This window comes from Coregonus clupeaformis, unplaced genomic scaffold (assembly GCF_020615455.1).
Source record: "Coregonus clupeaformis isolate EN_2021a unplaced genomic scaffold, ASM2061545v1 scaf2251, whole genome shotgun sequence".
Taxonomy (NCBI): Eukaryota; Metazoa; Chordata; class Actinopteri; order Salmoniformes; family Salmonidae; genus Coregonus; species Coregonus clupeaformis.
In genome coordinates, this window is record NW_025535705.1 from 44,768 (window position 1) to 64,552 (window position 19,785).

The window sequence follows — 19,785 nt, forward strand, 5'->3', positions numbered from 1 at the left end:
CTATCCATCCCCTCTTCTCCTTTCCCTCTATCCATCCTCTTCTCTTCCCTCCTCTATCCATCCCCCTCTTCTCCTTCCTCCTCCATCCATCCATCCCCCTCTTTCTTCTCTATTCATCCATCCCCCTCCTCTCCTTCCCTCCTCCATCCCCCTCTTTCTCCTTCTCCATCCATCCTCTTCTCCTTCCCTCTATCCATCCATCCCCCTCTTCTCCTTCCCTCCTCTATCCATCCATCCCCTTCTTCTCCTTTCCTCCATCCATCCCCTCTTCTCCTTCCTCCTTCCATCCATCCCCTCTTCTCCTTCCATTCCTCATGCTGATAGATCCGGGTCTGGTTCTGCTATCCCTCCATACGTACATTGTGAGGTCCAGTAGGTTTGCCGGTAGGCGGTGTTGTGGATCCTCTGAGGCTGCTGGGTCTGAGGAGGAAGAGGAGCAGAACCAGAACCATCCAGCCCATCAGAACCATGGGGACAGTCAGGTCTCCTCCTCCTACCGACCCACTGGGACCTGGCACTGGAGGGGGAAGGACCACACAGAGAGAGACAGTCACACTAATAATCACTTGGCTGGATGGTGTATCAACACAAAAAACAAGTCTGTATCTCCATTTGAAAGTGTTGTTTAGACCAGCAATAGGCTTAATGTGGGTCTGAGACCCTCAGTGTGTGTTGATATGAAGCATACATACTGTCCTGGGGACACTCTGTGTCTGTACAGTACGACTGAGACTGGCGCAGCTGGAAGACAAGAACACAGGAGAGAGAAGAGAGACGAGAGAGAGAGAGAGCAGAGAGAGAGAGAGGGAGAGAGAGAGACAGAAGGAGAGACGGAAAAGAGAGACAGAGGAGAGAAGAGAGAGAGAGGAGAGAGAGGAGAGGGAAAGTGAGAGAGAGAGAGGGAGAGAGAGAGAACATGAGTTTCACAGATCATGTTGGTTATGTCCTTATAGACCAGACAAACAGACAGAGACAGTGAGACAGACAGACAGACACAGACGGAGAGACAGACAGATCTTGTGGTTTCCAGTGAATCATTCCATTCCAATGAGCTAATGATACTCGTCCGGCAGCTCTCGCCCTCTTCTGGTCAGGCCAGGAAATACAGGTGGTGGCAAAATAACTTCCACATTGGCAAGAAACACAAAACTGGAACTTCCACATTGGCAAGGAACACAAAACTGGAACTTCCACATTGGCAAGGAACACAAAACTGGAACTTCCACATTGGCAAGGAACACAAAACTGGAACTTCCACATTGGCAAGGAACACAAACTGGAACTTCACATTGGTAAGGAAAAGGGTGTGTCATTTTAACATGAAAAATGTCATCCAAAAAGTTATACTTTTGAATCATCTGTCCATAGAACATTCTACCAAGAGTCTTGATGATCTTCCAGGTGCTTTTTGACAAACTTGAGTCAACTTTTTGGACGAGATGGGTCCCATTATGTCTGGCGAAAACCAAACTCTGCATTCCACAGTAAGAACATCATACCAAAGGTCAAGCATGGTGGTGGTGGTGTGATGGTTTGGGGATGCTTTGCTGCCTCAGGACCTGGACGACTTGCCTTAATAGAAGGAACCATGAATTCTGCTCTGTATCAGAGAATTCTACAGGAGAATGTCAGACCATCCGTCTGTGAGCTGAAGCTGAAGCGCAGCTGGGTCATGCAGCAAGACAATGATCCAAAACACACAATCAAATGATTAAAAAGCAACAGATTTCTAGTTTTGGAATGGCCTAGTCAAAGTTCAGACCTAATCCCCATTGAGATGTTGTGGCAGGACTTGAAAGCGAGCAGTTCATGCTTGAAAACCCACAAATGTTGTTGAGTTAAAGCAGTTATGCATGCAAAAAGTGGGCCAAAATTCCTCCACAGCGACGTGAGAGACTGATCAACAACTACAGGAAGCATTTGGTTGAGTCATTGCAGCTAAAGATGGCACAACCAGTTATTGAGTGTAAAGGGGGAAATTACTTTTCACACAGGGGGAATTGGGTGTTGCATAACTTTGTTTATGAAATAAAATAAGTATACGTTTTGTTTGTTATTTATAAACTCAGGTTCCCTTGATCTAATAATAGGTTTTGATCTGATAACACTCAGGATCAGAAATACGCAAAAATAGAAAAAATCAGAAAGGGGGCAAATCCCTTTTTCACGGCCCTGTAGGTCTCTATCTATATGTAGTTTATAACTCAACATAGGTCTGTATCTATATGTAGTTTATAGCTCAACATAGGTCTGTATCTATATGTAGTTTATAACTCAACATAGGTCTGTATCTATATGTAGTTTATAACTCAACATAGGTCTGTATCTATATGTAGTTTATAGCTCAACATAGGTCTGTATCTATATGTAGTTTATAACTCAACATAGGTCTGTCTCTATATGTAGTTTATAGCTCAACATAGGTCTGTATCTATATGTAGTTTATAACTCAACATAGGTCTGTATCTATATGTAGTTTATAACTCAACATAGGTCTGTATCTATATGTTCATTAAAATAAGATATCAGACAGGGAGTAAAGGACTGAGCTGTGGTTTAGGTCTGTTGGCAAATGAGGAACGCTCATGGTTGTGCTGGACCAATGACAGCTGGCCACATATGACACACCTGTACACAGGGACCAATGAGATGGCCTAGCTGGCTAGAGCACATTCTAAACAGATTTACACCCCGCCTCCCGGCATTCTATTGTTGCAACATTCTAGTCACTACTTTGAAGCACAGAGATAAGAGAGAGAGAGAGACACACACCATCTATGTGTGTGTGTGTGTGTGTGTGTGTGTGTGTGTGTGTGTGTGTGTATCAGCCCTCAAGACAAACACAGAGAGACAGTCAGCAGGAACCAGGAAATCCTGCTGGAGGAGAGAGGCAGGCAGCAGGAACCAGGATATGCTGCTGGAGGAGAGAGGCAGGCAGCAGGAACCAGGATATACTGCTGGAGGAGAGAGACAGACAGCAGGAACCAGGATATACTGCTGGAGGAGAGAGGCAGACAGCAGGAACCAGGAAATCCTGCTGGAGGAGAGAGGCAGGCAGCAGGAACCAGGAAATCCTGCTGGAGGAGAGAGGCAGGCAGCAGGAACCAGGAAATACTGCTGGAGGAGAGAGACAGCCAGCAGGAACCAGGATATACTGCTGGAGGAGAGAGATAGGCAGCAGGAACCAGGATATACTGCTGGAGGAGAGAGACAGACAGCAGGAACCAGGATATACTGCTGGCTCAGAGCCTCCACAGTCCCACACACTGTTCTCCTCCCTCCTCTCTCTCTGTTCCTCTCCTTCACCCTCTCTCTGTTCCTCTCCTTCACTCTCTCTCTGTTCCTCTCCTTCACCCTCTCTGTTCCTCTCCTTCACCTCTCTCTATTCCTCTCCTTACTCTCTCTCTATTCCTCTCCTTCACCCTCTCTGTTCTTTCCTTCTACTTCTCTCTCTCTATTCCTCTCCTTCACTCTCTCTCTGTTTCTCTCCTTCACTCTCTCTCTATTCCTCTCCTTCACTCTCTCTCTATTCCTCTCCTTCACTCTCTCTCTGTTCCTCTCCTTCACTCTCTCTATTCCTCTCCTTCACTCTCTCTCTCTATTCCTCTCCTTCACTCTCTCTCTGTTCCTCTCCTTCACTCTCTCTCTGTTCCTCTCCTTCACTCTCTCTATTCCTCTCCTTCACTCTCTCTCTATTTCTCTCCTTCACTCTCTCTCTCTATTCCTCTCCTCCACTCTCTCTCTATTCCTCTCCTTCACTCTCTCTCTTTCGCTCCTTCACTCTCTCTCTATTCCTCTCCTTCACTCTCTCTCTATTCCTCTCCTTCACTCTCTCTATTTCTCTCCTTCACTCTCTCTCTATTCCTCTCCTTCACTCTCTCTATTTCTCTCCTTCACTCTCTCTCTATTCCTCTCCTTCACTCTCTCTATTCCTCTCCTTCACTCTCTCTCTGTTCCTCTCTCTTCACTCTCTCTATTCCTCTCCTTCCTACTCTCTCTATTCCTCTCCTTCACTTTCTCTCTATTCCTCTCCTTCACTCTCTCTATTCTCTCCTTCACTTTCTCTCTATCCTCTCCTTCACACTCTCTATTCCTCTCCTTCCACTCTCTCTATTCCTCTCCTTCACTCTCTCTCTATTCCCTCTCCTTCACTTCTCTCTCTATTCCTCTCCTTCACTCTCTCTCTGTTCCTCTCCTTCACTCTCTCTCTATTCTCTCCTTCACTCTCTCTCTATTCCTCTCCTTCACTTTCTCTCTATTTCTCTCCTTCACTCTCTCTCTGTTCCTCTCCTTCACTCTCTCTCTATTCCTCTCCTTCACTCTCTCTCTATTCCTCTCCTTCACTCTCTCTCTATTCCTCTCCTTCACTCTCTCTCTATTCCTCTCCTTCACTTTCTCTCTATTCCTCTCCTTCACACTCTCTCTATTCCTCTCCTTCACTCTCTCTCTATTCCTCTCCTTCACTCTCTCTCTATTCCTCTCCTTCACTCTCTCTCTGTTCCTCTCCTTCACTCTCTCTCTATTCCTCTCCTTCACTCTCTCTCTATTTTACTCCTTCACACTCTCTCTATTTCTCTCCTTCACTCTCTCTCTGTTCCTCTCCTTCACTCTCTCTCTGTTCCTCTCCTTCACTCTCTCTCTATTCCTCTCCTTCACTCTCTCTCTATTCCTCTCCTTCACTCTCTCTCTGTTTCTCTCCTTCACTCTCTCTCTCTATTCCTCTCCTCCACTCTCTCTATTCCTCTCTCTTCACTCTCTCTCTTTTCGCTCCTTCACTCTCTCTCTATTCCTCTCTCCTACTCTCTCTATTCCTCTCTTCACTCTCTCTATTTCTCTCCTTCACTCTCTCTCTATTCCTCTCCTTCACTCTCTCTATTTCTCCTTCACTCTCTCTCTATTCCTCTCCTCACTCTCTATTCCTCTCTTCATCTCTCTCTGTTCCTCTCCTTCACTCTCTCTCTATTTCTCTCCTTCACTCTCTCTCTCTATTCCTCTCCTTCACTTTCTCTCTATTCCTCTCCTTCACTCTCTCTCTATTCCTCTCTCTTCACTCTTCTCTCTATTCTCTCCTTCACACTCTCTCTATTCCTCTCCCTTCACTCTCTCTATTCCTCTCCTTCACTCTCTCTCTATTCCTCCTCTCTTCACTCTCTCTATTCCTCTCCTTCACTCTCTCTCTGTTCCTCTCTTCACTCTCTCTCTATTCCTCTCCTTCACTCTCTCTCTATTCCTCTCTTCACTTTCTCTCTATTCCTCTCCTTCACTCTCTCTGTTCCTCTCTTCACTCTCTCTCTATTCCTCTCCTCCTCTCTCTCTATTCCTCTCCTTCACTTTCTCTCTATTCCTCTCCTTCACTCTCTCTCTGTTATTCCTCTCCTCTCACTTTCTCTCTATTCCTCTCCTTCACTCTCTCTATTCCTCTCCTTCACTCTCTCTCTATTCCTCTCCTTACTCTCTCTCTATTCCTCTCCTTCACTTCTCTCTCTGTTCCTCTCCTTCATCTCTCTCTCTATTCCTCTCTCACTCTCTCTCTATTCCTCTCCTTCACACTCTCTCTATTTCTCTCCTTCACTCTCTCTCTATTCCTCTCCTTCACTCTCTCTCTGTTCCTCTCCTTCACTCTCTCTCTATTTCTCTCCCTCTCAATTCAATTTCAATTTCAATTCAATTTAAGGGCTTTATTGGCATGGGAAACGTGTGTTAACATTGCCAAAGCAAGTGAAGTAGATAATAAATAAAAGTTAAACCCTGAACCCAAGCTGAACCCTGGCAAGACGGAGCTGCTCTTCCTCCCGGGGAAGGACTGCCCGTTCCATGATCTCGCCATCACGGTTGGACAACTCCGTTGTGTCCTCCTCCCAGAGTGCGAGAGCCTTGGCGTGACCCTGGACAACACCCTGTGCGTTCTCCGCTAACATCAAGGCGGTGACCCGATCCTGCAGGTTCATGCTCTACAACATTCGGAGAGTACGACCCTGCCTTACACAGGAAGCGGCACAGGTCCTAATCCAGGCACTTGTCATCTCCCGTCTGGATTACTGCAACTCGTTGTTGGCTGGGCTCCCTGCCTGTGCCATTAAACCCCCTACAACTCATCCAGAATGCCGTAGCCCGTCTGGTGTTCAACCTTCCCAAGTTCTCTCACGTTCACCCGCTCCTCCGCACCTCCACTGGCTTCCCGGTTGAAGCTCGCATCCGTTACAAGACCATGGTGCTTTGCCTATGGAGCAGTGAGGGGAACGGCACCTCCGCATACCTTCAGGCTCTGATCAGTCCCTATACCCAACCGAGGGCATTGCGTTCATCCACCTCTGGCCTGCTGGCTCCCTTCCTCTGCGGGAAGCATAGTTCCCGCTCAGCCCAGGTCAAAACTGTTCGCTACTCTGGCACCCCAATGGTGGAACAAGCTCCCTCACGACGCCAGGACAGCGGAGTCACTCACCACCTTCCGAGACATTTTGAAACCCCACCTCTTTAAGGGAACACCTGGGATAGGATAAGGTAATCCTTCTACCCCCAAAAAAAAAGTATAATTGTAAAGTGGTTATCTCCACTGGCTATAGGGTGAATGCACCAACTTGTAGTCGCTCTGGATAAGAGCGTCTACTAAATGACGTAATGTGCTCCTTGAGCAAGGCACTTAACCCTAATTGCTCCTGTAAGTCGCTCTGGATAAGAGCGTCTGCTAAATGACTAAAATGTAAATGTAAATGTAAATAAACAATAGAAATTAACAGTAAACATTACAAAAGAATAAAGACATTTCAAATGTCACGTTATGTCTATATACAGTGTTGTAACGATGTGCAAATCTCTCTCTCTCTCTCCTCCTCTATGATTTTACCTCTCTCTCTCTCTCTCTCCTCCCCTCTCTCTCTCTCTTCCCATTCACCTATCTCCGCCCCTCTCTCTCTTCCCATTCACCTATCTCCGTCTCCCCCTCTCTTTCTGTCCAATAACCTCTCCTTCCACCTGAAGTGTACATTCGTTCACTACCCCCATCCATCAGGGTGAGAGAGAGTAAGCAGTCACGTTATCTTGCGTCACGGTCTTAATAAGATGGAGTAAGTTAGCAACACATGACTATTTACACAGAGGAAGTACTTCCACCACAACCACGGAGACATCTTTGACTGATACACAAATGGAATCTCTCTCCGTCACTCACACACACTCTTACCAGGTTGATGAGTCGTCTCATGGTATGCTCCTGGGAGCAGATGCACACACAGGGGTCAAAGCCTCCCTCCGCCATTACGATCACCTGACACACACACACACACACACACACACACACACACACACACACACACACACACACACACACACACACACACACACACACACACCAGGGATGAGAACACACACACACCTGGGACACAATAACATATTAAACTAACTGCTTCTTAAAAGAACCAGTATTCCCCAGTCCACAGAGAGAAAACATTCACTCTGCTGATACCAACTGGGTCTAAATGAATCGCCCTATTGCCTATTTAGTGCACTACTTTTGACCAGGCCCACTTGCTACCTGTGCCATAAAAGGCCGGACCTCTTGGCAGAGGCAGTAGCTCAGAGTTGGCTACAGCTAAAGGACAACTTGAATGTTTACTTGGACGTTGTGTAACTATTTACACCGCCACTGATGTGGTTCTCATTCATTTTGCCAAATGACATGCGATGAGGGAAATGGTTTACAGTTTAAACAAACTGCACCCTGGACCCCTTTTTATTTGTGCTAAATGATCGGTACCTAGTTACCTAGCTAGTTAAGTACACATCGCCACCCTAGAGGCAAAGCAGAGACAAATCTAATGAGTAGTGGCCATGTAGTTGCGAGGTTAAAATTGTGAAATTGCAGAAAGTCTCTTCTGTGAGACAAAAAAACGCAACGTTAGGTGCTTAGCCTGTTCGCTAACGTAACTGTAGCCCTTGATCATGACTCTCAGTTCCATTACATAAAGAGTTATTTGACAAAAAAGCGTCTTCTGTAGGGGGGGTTGTTTTGTTAAGAGCCGCGACTCTCGGGTCTGAACATTAACAAGCATCGCTTGCGCTACGGTTTTGGAAGCATAAGACCTTATCTTTCATATAGGCTGGAAATAATTTTCAAAAAAAACTAAAAAGGCTACATTGATACACATCTTTATAGGGTCAGGGTTCCCACACTGCCAGAAAACAGGCAGAAGACAGAGGGGACTTCCTGTGCTAATTAACAACTGGATTCTCCGAACACCTGTGTGCAAAACGAAGACAGACGCCACAAACATGTCACTGAAAAAAACACTGTGTGTATTTTTTGCATTTGTGGAAAATATTTTTGATGCGATATGAAAGAAAAGGGATTTATGTTCCTAGAACCGCATCTTTAGTTCAATATTGGGCTAACGTAACTGTAGCTAGCTAGCTAGCATCTGGTCTCTGGGCGTGCATGTCCAACGCTGACAAAGTCCTCCTGTCCTGTATTATTGCACAATAATAAACGGAACAAACTCGTCCTGTAGAGATATTTAGTAAATGAGTGGCAGAATTGCTAAGATAACTGCATATACCAGTAACATTATTCGATAACTGGTTAGATGGCGCTATGTATTTCAAAAAACATTTGTTTACTTTAATGTAGCTGTAAGCTAAGTGTTGATAGCGACTGGCTGACTCACGCAGTGCTAACAGCTGGTAGGGCTAACATTAGCAGGCTATAGTTGGCTAGCAAGATATGCAAGCTGATTTTGTAACCATAAATTCATAAAGTATTTGCTTGTAAACTGGCTGAAAATTCAACTGAAACCAGTAGTCATGAGTAGCAAAGGATTTGGTTTAATTTGAAGTTATTTTTGATGGTATTTACATATACATATATATATATATATGTGGAATAGTGAATAGTGTTATATATTCCCACGGGGGCCAGTATGAAAAAATAAATGAAAAAAATATGTATGCACTCACTAACTGTAAGTCGCTCTGGATAAGAGCGTCTGCTAAATGACTAACACGAATAGGCTGGCTTGCCGGGTCCTCCATATTACGTCACACCCGCAAATCTTTTTTTTCCGGTATGACTTCGGAACTCTGATCCGTTTTATGTAATTACTCGAAAATAGAAAAGTGAGGTGTAACTTTGCATTGGGACTTTTTGATCCATATTCTAATGCAAATCCATGCTACATGTCGTTACGTTTATGCTACCTACCCTACAGATTCAGTACTTTACCCCCACCTCTGCCAGCTAGCCTTAGCAACAATGAAACATTTGGGTCTGCTGTGTTATTGAAGGGACAGGGAGACGACACTTACCTGAACAGCTTTAGAATCCAGTTAATTTTATTTTTCTTGTTGTTATCGTTCCCGGCCGTAGACGCGTCAGCAGAAAACCACAGCTGCCCAAACCTCTTTTCATCTGCACGGCAGAATATTTTCAGGGGGACTAAAACGGGAGGGACTACCTAAATCGGTCCAATAGAAACTCTCGTTTTAGTTGCAGAACGGATAGCTGATGATAACACCCGGTGCTCTGCCCGTCTGTGTTTTGATACAGGACGTCACGTCACGGACATCACGCGAGATCTCCGAGTTAGACAGGAGATCTCGTGTTTTTGGTCGTTACTAAGTTGCCACAGCCACAAAGTCATAAATCCCGCTTATTTCTACAATTTCTTTTTAAATTGTATTTTAAACCTTAACTAACTGCTAACCTTATGCATAACCCTAAATGAAGACCAAAAAGATATTGTTTGTTTTTTCATCATTTTTTAAAAATTATATAACCAATTTTGACTTTGTGGCTGTGGTAACGTGGAAACCTTAGTTTTTTTCCCCAACTCAGCGTTTCAACCGTCTCAGGCCTCCGATTGGTTTTTAGAGGTCCAGCGGGATCTCATTTCAGCCAATCAAAGTCAGGAGCGAGTTATACGCGATGATTTACGGAAAGTAAACAAACCATACAGGGTCAATCAATCACCCAGTGACAGATTGAGTATTTAATGGAAGGATACAAATGATGAAGAATAACAGGACGCGTTAGGTGTACAACAAAATCAACATCCGGTGATTAACTCCAGTAGTCTCTTTCCCCAATGCCTCAGAAAAGTCTGCTCGTGTGACTTCATGTTCGAGTGAACGATAGAAAAAAATAAAAAATGATTTCTTTACCCTGAATAGAGTCCATCCATGTTGAAGGAAGGGGGACAGATATGTCTGGAAAATGTGTCACATAGGTCGAGCCCTTTTTCAGCAGATCATAACAACAGGGAAGATGCTGGGGATGTCACCTCTCATGGTGGTTCACTATCGACCATAATCAATCTATTATACAGATAGCACAGACAATGAGAATTAGTGACAACAATGCACTGTGCGTGTGTCAGAGAGAGAGAATTTCCTAAACTGTGTGCGGCTACAATGTATCAATTGTGGTTGACAAGGCCCAATATAACCTTCGTAGTTATATTAATGTTACATATGATTAGTGTTATATATTATTTACAGTTACGTGTGAGAAAGTTATGTATTCACACCTCATTCCATCATATTATCACATGACTCAAAGCAGAGGGAACAGCAGTGGTTGACAAAACAAACATTTCTCTTTTTTCTAGCTATTGCCACAAACGAAAACGTTTTCTAGTAGTTCTGTGGCAACAGTGTTTTATATTCCATACTCAGGTCTGTGCGCACGCAATTTGAGGGTCAGCAATCGCCATTTATTTTCAAGAAAGGGTGCTGATGTTTTTGAAGAGGGAAAGAAGAAAGGAGAGTGAACGAAACCCGACGAGACAGAGCAAAGGGGGGATTGAGAGTCGGAACAGAAGAAGCTATCCACACGGCGACCGGAGTGGACCGAGGGCCCGAACCAGGTGTTAATATCCCGCACAGGAAGGAGGGAGACGGCAGAGCCATGGCGAATATAGCGGTCCAAAGGATCAAACGGGAGTTCAAAGAAGTTCTGAAAAGCGAAGAGGTTTGATAAATATCCCGTATGACTATTTACGGTTGCTTATGGCAAATAGTTATGCTTTTTTTAACCGGGTTAAAATTGAAATTGTGGTTGTTTATTTTGCAAGTTGTCACGCAAGGGTATTGTCAGCTAGCTAACGTTAGCTTGCGAGTTAGCCAGTCTGCGTTTCTTGATGCAGCAAAAAAAGAGAGGCCCTCTCAGGGGAACTTTTATCGGTGATTGTGCGACAGTATGCCCGGTGAGAGGTAAAAGGTGTCGGCGACACAGATCAGGTAATATCGCGGAGTTAGCAAAGGGACAGGGCCTGGGACAGATAGCAAAAACAAAAAAAGCCTAACGCCAAACTTCCGAGTGTCAGCCCAAATAGTTGTCAAATGCTAAAAATAGTTTTTTTCCTGTGTTGACGTTTTTTGTAGGTGACGTTAGCTAACTTGTACCCTGATGAAGACAGCTTGTCTGTCGAAACGTTGGTTATTAAGATATTAAATTATTGCATCTGAGCTCCTAGAGTGTGCGGATTTTCCTTTTCTTTTTGACGTTAGCTAACTACCTGAGTTGGCAACTTGTCTTGCTAGCTAATACAGAGTAGCTAGCTTGTTAGCTAGTTTGACAGCTGCCTAGGTGCATCCCTCTCACTATGTAATAACTAGCTAAGTGTCTTCGCTATGAAGACATTTAGGACGTTTTGGACCCTGTAGCTAGCTAGCTAACTAGACTGCTGTCAGTTCTTCTATAGCACATCATGAGAGACGTTTAGCTTATTTAGCTAGCTAAATGAAATGTGGATCCCCCCCATGTCCTATTTCAATATGAAAGGGAAGCACTGGGGCAAATAGTGGTCTACTACTACAACTGTTTGTTATGGTGTCTGGTGGATTATCAATGATTATCAATGGATAAGGGTCAAAGGAACCACAATCTCTCTTCATCCATCCATCCCTTCTCTTCTCTCTCTCTCTCTCTCTCTCTCTCTCTCTCTCTCTGACAGACAGAGTAAAAACCAGATCAAGGTGGATCTGGTGGATAGAAAACTTCACAGAGCTGAGAGGAGAGATGTGGACCACCCGACACGCGTACGAAGTGACATGCACGGCACGCACACACACACACACACACGCACACACACACAGGCCTATACTGATCATATATGCATTGTTTTGTTTTCTCCCTTTTTAAGGTGGCAGATTTCAACTGGAAATCAAAATCCCAGAAACGTATCCCTTTAACCCTCCCAAGGTAAGAAACGCATCCCTTTAACAGTCCCAAGGTAAGAAACGTATCCCTTTAACAGTCCCAAGGTAAGAAACGCATCCCTTTAACAGTCCCAAGGTATGCAGGGCATTCTGACAACTCACATGGCCTTTTCCACCAGATAACTTTATTCCTGAAACAGAAGGGGCTTTACTACACCACTATGGTGGTACCGTACTGTTTAACACACCCCTCTCTCTGTCCCCTCTCCCCAGGTGAGGTTCATCACTAAGATCTGGCACCCTAACATCAGCTCAGTAACAGGAGCCATCTGTCTGGATATCCTCAAAGACCAGTGGTGAGTCACACATATTTACATGCCTCCTCTTTCTCTCTCTCTCTTCCTGTCAATCTCTCCTCTCTCTCTCTCTTCCTGTCAATCTCTCCTCTCTCTCTCTCTCTTCCTGTCAATCTCTCGCTCCTCTCTCTCTCTTCCTGTCAAGCTCTCCTCTCTCTCTCTCTTCCTGTCAAGCTCTCGCTCCTCTCTCCCTCTCTTCCTGTCAAGCTCTCGCTCCTCTCTCTCTCTCTTCCTGTCAAGCTCTCGCTCCTTCTCTTCCTGTCAAGCTCTCCTCTCTCTTCCTGTCAAGCTCTCGCCCTCTCTCTCTCTCTTCCTGTCAAGCTTCTCTCTCTCTCTCTTCCTGTCAAGCTCTCGCTCTCTCTCTCTCTCTCTTCTGTCAAGCTCAAGCTTTTCTCTCTCTCTTCCTGTCAAGCTCTCCTCTCTCTCTCTTCCTGTCAAGCTCGCTCTCCTCTCTCTCTCTTCCTGTCAAGCTCTCGCTCCTCTCTCTCTCTCTTCCTGTCAAGCTCTCCTCTCTCTCTCTCTTCCTGTCAAGCTCTCGCTCCTCTCTCCCTCTCTTCCTGTCAAGCTCTAGTCCTCTCTCTCTCTCTTCCTGTCAAGCTCTAAGCTCCTCTCTCTCTCTCTCTTCTGTCAATCTCTCTCTCTCTCTCTCTCTCTTACCTGTCAATCTCTCGCTCTCTCTCTCTCTTCCTGTCAATCTCTCGCTCCTCTCTCTCTCTCTCTCTTCCTGTCAATCTCTCGCTCCTCTCTCTCTCTCTTCCTGTCAAGCTCTCGCTCCTCTCTCCCTCTCTTCCTGTCAAGCTCTCGCTCCTCTCTCTCTCTCTTCCTGTCAATCTCTCGCTCCTCTCTCTCTCTTTCTTCCTGTCAATCTCTCGCTCCTCTCTCTCTCTCTTCCTGTCAATCTCTCGCTCCTCTCTCCCTCTCTTCCTGTCAATCTCTCGCTCCTCTCTCTCCCTGTCAATCTCTCGCTCCTCTCTCTCTCTCTCTCTTCCTGTCAATCTCTCGCTCCTCTCTCCCTCTCTTCCTGTCAGTCTCTCGCTCCTTTTTTTTTTTTTTTTGGCGTCATTTAGCAGACGCTCTTATCCAGAGCGACTTACAGGAGCAATTAGGGTTAAGTGCCTTGCTCAAGGGCACATCGACAGATTTTTTTCACCTAGTCGGCTCGGGGATTAGAACCAGCGACCTTTCGGTTACTGGCACAACGCTCTTACCCACTAAGCTACCTGCCGCTCCTCTCTCTCTCTCTTCCTGTCAATCTCTCTCTCCTCTCTCTCCCTGTCAATCTCTCGCTCCTCTCTCTCTCTCTCTCTCTCTTCCTGTCAATCTCTCGCTCCTCTCCCTCTCTCTCTTCCTGTCAATCTCTCGCTCCTCTCCCTCTCTCTCTTCCTGTCAATCTCTCTCCTCTCTCTCTCTCTTCCTGTCAATCTCTCGCTCCTCTCTCTCTCTCTCTTCCTGTCAATCTCTCGCTCCTCTCCCTCTCTCTCTTCCTGTCAATCTCTCGCTCCTCTCTCTCTCTCTCTCTTCTGTCAATCTCTCGCTCCTCTCTCTCTCTCTTCCTGTCAATCTCTCGCTCCTCTCTCTCTCTCTTCCTGTCAAGCTCTCGCTCCTCTCTCTCTCTCTTCCTGTCAAGCTTGCCTCTTCCCTCTCTTCCTGTCAAGCTCTCGCTCCTCTCTCTCTCTCTTCCTGTCAAGCTCTCGCTCCTCTCTCTCTCTCTTCCTGTCAAGCTCTCGCTCCTCTCTCTCTCTCTCTCTTCCTGTCAATCTCTCTCTCCTCTCTCTCTCTTCCTGTCAATCTCTCGCTCCTCTCTCTCTCTTCCTGTCAATCTCTCGCTCCTCTCTCTCTCTCTCTTCCTGTCAATCTCTCGCTCCTCTCTCTCTCTCTTCCTGTCAAGCTCTCGCTCCTCTCTCCCTCTCTTCCTGTCAATCTCTCGCTCCTCTCTCTCTCTTTCTTCCTGTCAATCTCTCGCTCCTCTCTCTCTCTCTCTCTCCCTGTCAATCTCTCGCTCCTCTCTCTCTCTCTCTCTTCCTGTCAATCTCTCGCTCCTCTCTCCCTCTCTTCCTGTCAGTCTCTCGCTCCTTTTTTTTTTTTTTTTTTTTTTTTGGCGTCATTTAGCAGACGCTCTTATCCAGAGCGACTTACAGGAGCAATTAGGGTTAAGTGCCTTGCTCAAGGGCACATCGACAGATTTTTCACCTAGTCGGCTCGGGGATTAGAACCAGCGACCTTTCGGTTACTGGCACAACGCTCTTACCCACTAAGCTACCTGCCGCTCCTCTCTCTCTCTCTTCCTGTCAATCTCTCTCTCCTCTCTCTCCCTGTCAATCTCTCGCTCTCTCTCTCTCTCTCTCTCTCTTCCTGTCAATCTCTCGCTCCTCTCCCTCTCTCTCTTCCTGTCAATCTCTCGCTCCTCTCCCTCTCTCTCTTCCTGTCAATCTCTCTCTCTCTCTCTCTCTCTCTTCCTGTCAATCTCTGCTCCCTCCCTCTCCCCTGTCAATTCTCGTCCTCTCTCTCTCTCTCTCTTCCTGTCAATCTCTCGTCCCTCTCTCTCTCTTCCTGTCAATCTCTCGCTCCTCTCTCTCTCCCTCTCTTCCTGTCAATCTCTCGCTCCTCTCTCTCTCCCTCTCTTCCTGTCAATCTCTCGCTCCTCTCTCTCTCTCTCTCTTCCTGTCAATCTCTCGCTCCTCTCTCTCTCTCTCTCCCTGTCAATCTCTCGCTCCTCTCTCTCTCTTCCTCTCAATCTCTCGCTCCCTCTCTCTCTCTCTCTTCCTGTCAATCTCTCGCTCCTCTCTCTCTCTCTTCCTGTCAATCTCTCAAGCATCTCTCTCTCTCTTTCCTGTCAATCTCTCGCTCCTCTCTCTCTCTCTCTTCCTGTCAATCTCAGCGCTCCTCTCTCTCCCTCTCTCTTCCTGTCAATCTCTCGGCTCCTCTCTCTCTCTCTCTTCCTGTCAATCTCGCTCTCTCTCTCTCTCTCTCTTCCTGTCAATCTCTCGCTCCTCTCTCTCTCTCTCTCTTCCTGTCAATCTCTCGCTCCTCTCTTCCTGTCAATCTCTCGCTCTCTCTCTCTCTCTCTCTCTCTCTTCCTGTCAATCTCTCGCTCCTCTCTCTCTCTCTCCCTGTCAATCTCTCGCTCCTCTCTCTCTCTCTCTCCCTGTCAATCTCTCGCTCCTCTCTTTCTCTCTCTCTCTCCCTGTCAATCTCTCGCTCCTCTCTTTCTCTCTCTCTCTTCCTGTCAATCTCTCGCTCCTCTCTCTCTTCCTGTCAATCTCTCGCTCCTCTCTCTCTCTTCCTGTCAATCTCTCGCTCCTCTCTCTCTCTCTCTCTTCCTGTCAGTCTCTCGCTCCTCTCTCTCTCTTCCTGTCAATCTCTCGCTCCTCTCTCTCTCTCTCCCTGTCAATCTCTCGCTCCTCTCTCTCTCTCTTCCTGTCAATCTCTCGCTCCTCTCTCTCTCTCTCCCTGTCAATCTCTCGCTCCTCTCCCTCTCTCTCTTCCTGTCAATCTCTCGCTCCTCTCTCTCTTCCTGTCAATCTCTCGCTCCTCTCTCTCTCTCTTCCAGGGCAGCAGCAACGACTGAGAACAGTACTGTTATCTCTCCTCACTAACTCCTCCCCCCTTTCCCTCTAACTCCTCCTCTCTCCCTACCTGAGAACAGTACAACTCCTCCCCTCTCTCTCAACTCCTCCCCTCTCTCTCTTTAACTCGTCTCCTCCTCTGTCTGTCCACCCCCCAGGGCAGCAGCGATGACCCTGAGGACGGTGCTGTTGCCCTCTCTCTCTTTAACTTCGTCTCCTCCTCTGTCTGTCCACCCCCCAGGGCAGCAGCGATGACCCTGAGGGACGGTGCTGTTGTCCCTCTCTCTCTTTAACTCGTCTCCTCCTGTCTGTCCATCCCCCAGGGCAGCAGCGATGACCCTAAGGTCGGTACTGTTGTCTCTCTCTCTCTCTAACTCGTCTCCTCCTCTGTCTGTCCACCCCCAGGGCAGCAGCGATGACCCTGAGGACGGTGCTGTTGTCTCTCTCTCTCTTTAACTCGTCTCCTCCTCTGTCTGTCCACCCCCAGGGCAGCAGCGATGACCCTAAGGACGGTGCTGTTGTCCTCTCTCTCTTTAACTCGTCTCCTCCTCTGTCTGTCCACCCCCAGGGCAGCAGCGATGACCCCTAAGGACGGTGCTGTTGTCTCTCTCTCTCTCTAACTTTCGTCTCCTCCTCTGTCTATCCAACCCCCAGGGCAGCAGCGATGACCCTGAGGACGGTGCTGTTGTCCCTCTCTCTTTAACTTCGTCTCCTCTCTGTCTGTCCACCCCCCAGGGCAGCAGCGATGACCCTAAGGACGGTGCTGTTGTCCCTCTCTCTCTAACTCGTCTCCTCCTCTGTCTGTCCACCCCCCAGGGGCAGCGATGACCCTGAGGACGGTGCTGTTGTCTCTCTCTCTCTCTTTAACTCGTCTCCTCCTCTGTCTGTCCACCCCCCAGGGCAGCAGCGATGACCCTGAGGACGGTGCTGTTGTCTCTCTCTCTCTAACTCGTCTCCTCCTCTGTCTGTCCACCCCCAGGGCAGCAGCGATGACCCTAAGGACGGTGCTGTTGTTCTCTCTCTCTTTAACTGCGTCTCCTCCTCTGTCTGTCCACCCCCAGGGCAGCAGCGATGACCCTGAGGACGGTGCTGTTGTCTCTCTCTCTCTTTAACTCGTCTCCTCCTCTGTCTGTCCACCCCCCAGGGCAGCGCGATGACCCTGAGGACGGTGCTGTTGTCTCCCCTCTCTCTTTAACTCGTCTCCTCCTCTCTGTCCACCCCCAGGGCAGCAGCGATGACCCTGAGGACGGTGCTGTTGTCCCTCTCTCTTTAACTCGTCTCCTCCTCTGTCTGTCCACCCCCCAGGGCAGCAGCGAGACCTGAGGGACGGTGCTGTTGTCTCTCTCTCTTTAACTCGTCTCCTCCTCTGTCTGTCCATCCCCCAGGGCAGCAGCGATGACCCTGAGGACGGTGCTGTTGTCTCTCTCTCTCTCTTTAACTCGTCTCCTCCTCTTGTCTGTCCACCCCCCCAGGGCAGCAGCGATGACCCTGAGGGACGGTGCTGTTGTCCCTCTCTCTTTGGCTCGTCTCCTCCTCTGTCTGTCCACCCCCCAGGGCAGCAGCGATGACCCTGAGGACGGTATGTTGTCCCTCTCTCTCTCTAACTTCGTCTCCTCCTCTGTCTGTCCATCCCCCAGGGCAGCAGCGATGACCCTGAGGACGGTGCTGTTGTCCCTCTCTCTCTCTAACTCGTCTCCTCCTCTGTCTGTCCATCCCCCAGGGCAGCAGCGATGACCTGAGGACGGTGCTTGTTGTCCCTCTCTCTCTCTAACTCGTCTCCTCCTCTGTCTGTCCATCCCCCCAGGGCAGCAGCGATGACCCTGAGGACGGTGCTGTTGTCTCTCTCTCTCTCTAACTCGTCTCCTCCTCTGTCTGTCCATCCCCCAGGGCAGCAGCGATGACCCTGAGGACGGTGCTGTTGTCCCTCTCTCTCTCTAACTCGTCTCCTCCTCTGTCTGTCCATCCCCCAGGGCAGCAGCGATGACCCTGAGGACGGTGCTGTTGTCTCTCTCTCTCTAACTCGTCTCCTCCTCTGTCTGTCCATCCCCCAGGGCAGCAGCGATGACCCTGAGGACGGTGCTGTTGTCTCTCTCTCTCTCTAACTTCGTCTCCTCCTCTGTCTGTCCATCCCCCAGGGCAGCAGCGATGACCCTGAGGACGGTGCTGTTGTCTCTCTCTCTCTAACTCGTCTCCTCCTCTGTCTGTCCACCCCCAGGGCAGCAGCGATGACCCCTGAGGACGGTGCTGTTGTCTCTCTCTCTCTCTAACTCGTCTCCTCCTCTGTCTGTCCATCCCCCAGGGCAGCAGCGATGACCCTGAGGACGGTACTGTTGTCCCTCCAGGCTCTTCTGGCAGCAGCTGAACCAGACGACCCGCAGGATGCAGTAGTGGCCAACCAGGTACCCGTGTGTGAATCTGTCTTGGTGTGTCAGATCTTTATCAACTATGGAGTGTGACTGATGTGTCTGTCTGTTAGTGTCAAGTGTTTCCTCTTGATGGCCCCTGTGTAGCTCGGTTGGTAGAGCATGGCGTTTGTAACGCCAGGGTTGTGGGTTCGATTCCCACGGGGGGCCAGTGTGAAATGTATGCACTCACTAAACTGTAAGTCGCTCTGGATAAGAGCGTCTGCTAAATGACGTAAATGTAAAATGTAATGCCATTCTGTAAATGTGTTTCTCCTTGATGCCATTCTGTATATGTGTTTGTCCTTGAAGCCATTCTGTATATGTGTTTCTCCTTGATGCCATTCTGTATATGTGTTTCTCCTTGAAGCCGTTCTGTATATGTGTTTCTCCTTGAAGCCATTCTGTATATGTGTTTCTCCTTGATGCCATTCTGTATATGTGTTTCTCCTTGAAGCCATTCTGTATATGTGTTTCTCCTTGATGCCATTCTGTATATGTGTTTCTCCTTGATGCCGTTCTGTATATGTGTTTCTCCTTGAAGCCGTTCTGTATATGTGTTTCTCCTTGAAGCCGTTCTGTATATGTGTTTCTCCTTGAAGCCGTTCTGTATATGTGTTTCTCCTTGAAGCCATTCTGTATATTTCTTTATTCCAACCCATCCAGTATAAGCAGAACCCAGAGATGTTTACGCAGACGGCCCGGTTATGGGGTCATTACTACGGTGGAGCCCCTGTACCCGGTCCAGAATACACAAGGAAGATAGACAAACTCACTGCCATGGGCTTCGATAAGGTAGGGCAGACACACCAGACACGGTCTGTCACGTGTGTTAACTCTCCTCTCTCTCTCCTGACAGAATGATGTGTGGTGTCTAACTCCGCTCTCCTCTCTCCTGACAGAATGCAGTAATAGCGGCCTTGTCTTCTAAATCCTGGGACGTGGAGACGGCAACAGAACTACTTCTTAACAACTGAGACCCAGCAAGAAACCCCTCGGACCTCATCTCCCTTCTCCTTGTGGTGCCCTCCGATGCCTTTTACCCACACCCCAAACTGAGCCTTTTCCTAGGGGAGATGTCGTACAGTTTCACCCCCGCCCCCCGTCCAGTCCAATACACTACCTAGTATCTTTTTCAACTCACCCCTCTTCTCTCCCTCAATATATTCCTGGGCCCAAACAATCCCTTTATTTTGCTGCTTCTCATCTGTTCTTGATGAATTCCTACCTTCCCTCCTTTAAGAAGCACAACATTGAACCACTGTTACCTGGTGGAGCTTACTGGCTGAGAGAACACACACACCGACAGAC

At 47.8% G+C, this 19,785-nt stretch overlaps 2 protein-coding genes and 1 non-coding gene across 4 annotated transcripts; 2 read left to right on the forward strand and 1 right to left on the reverse strand.

Annotated features, from left to right (window-relative positions):
* Positions 1-297: 297 nt before the first annotated feature.
* On the reverse strand, positions 298-9,506 carry LOC123488388 (small integral membrane protein 14-like). The gene is made up of 4 exons (XM_045219314.1): positions 9,298-9,506; positions 7,181-7,264; positions 693-741; positions 298-517 (listed from the first exon to the last, which is right to left on the reverse strand). The coding sequence occupies exons 2-4, from the start codon at positions 7,253-7,255 to the stop codon at positions 342-344; spliced, it is 300 nt and encodes a 99-aa protein (XP_045075249.1). The 5' UTR covers positions 7,256-7,264; positions 9,298-9,506; the 3' UTR covers positions 298-341.
* A 1,375-nt stretch (positions 9,507-10,881) lies between these two features.
* Positions 10,882-19,572, forward strand: LOC123488387 (ubiquitin-conjugating enzyme E2 K-like). 2 transcript variants are annotated; one of them, XM_045219313.1, is made up of 5 exons: positions 10,882-10,960; positions 12,424-12,506; positions 18,372-18,471; positions 19,141-19,269; positions 19,377-19,572. In XM_045219313.1, exons 1-5 carry the CDS (start codon positions 10,898-10,900, stop codon positions 19,449-19,451), a joined length of 450 nt encoding a protein of 149 aa, XP_045075248.1. In that variant the 5' UTR covers positions 10,882-10,897; the 3' UTR covers positions 19,452-19,572. The 2 variants fall into 2 exon arrangements, with proteins under 2 accessions (XP_045075248.1, XP_045075247.1); XM_045219312.1 differs by lacking the exon at positions 10,882-10,960 and adding an exon at positions 12,098-12,193 and having other exon boundaries at positions 19,377-19,567.
* Positions 18,570-18,646, forward strand: trnat-ugu. The gene has a single exon. It is a non-coding gene; the product is annotated as a tRNA-Thr (tRNA).
* Positions 19,573-19,785: the final 213 nt, after the last annotated feature.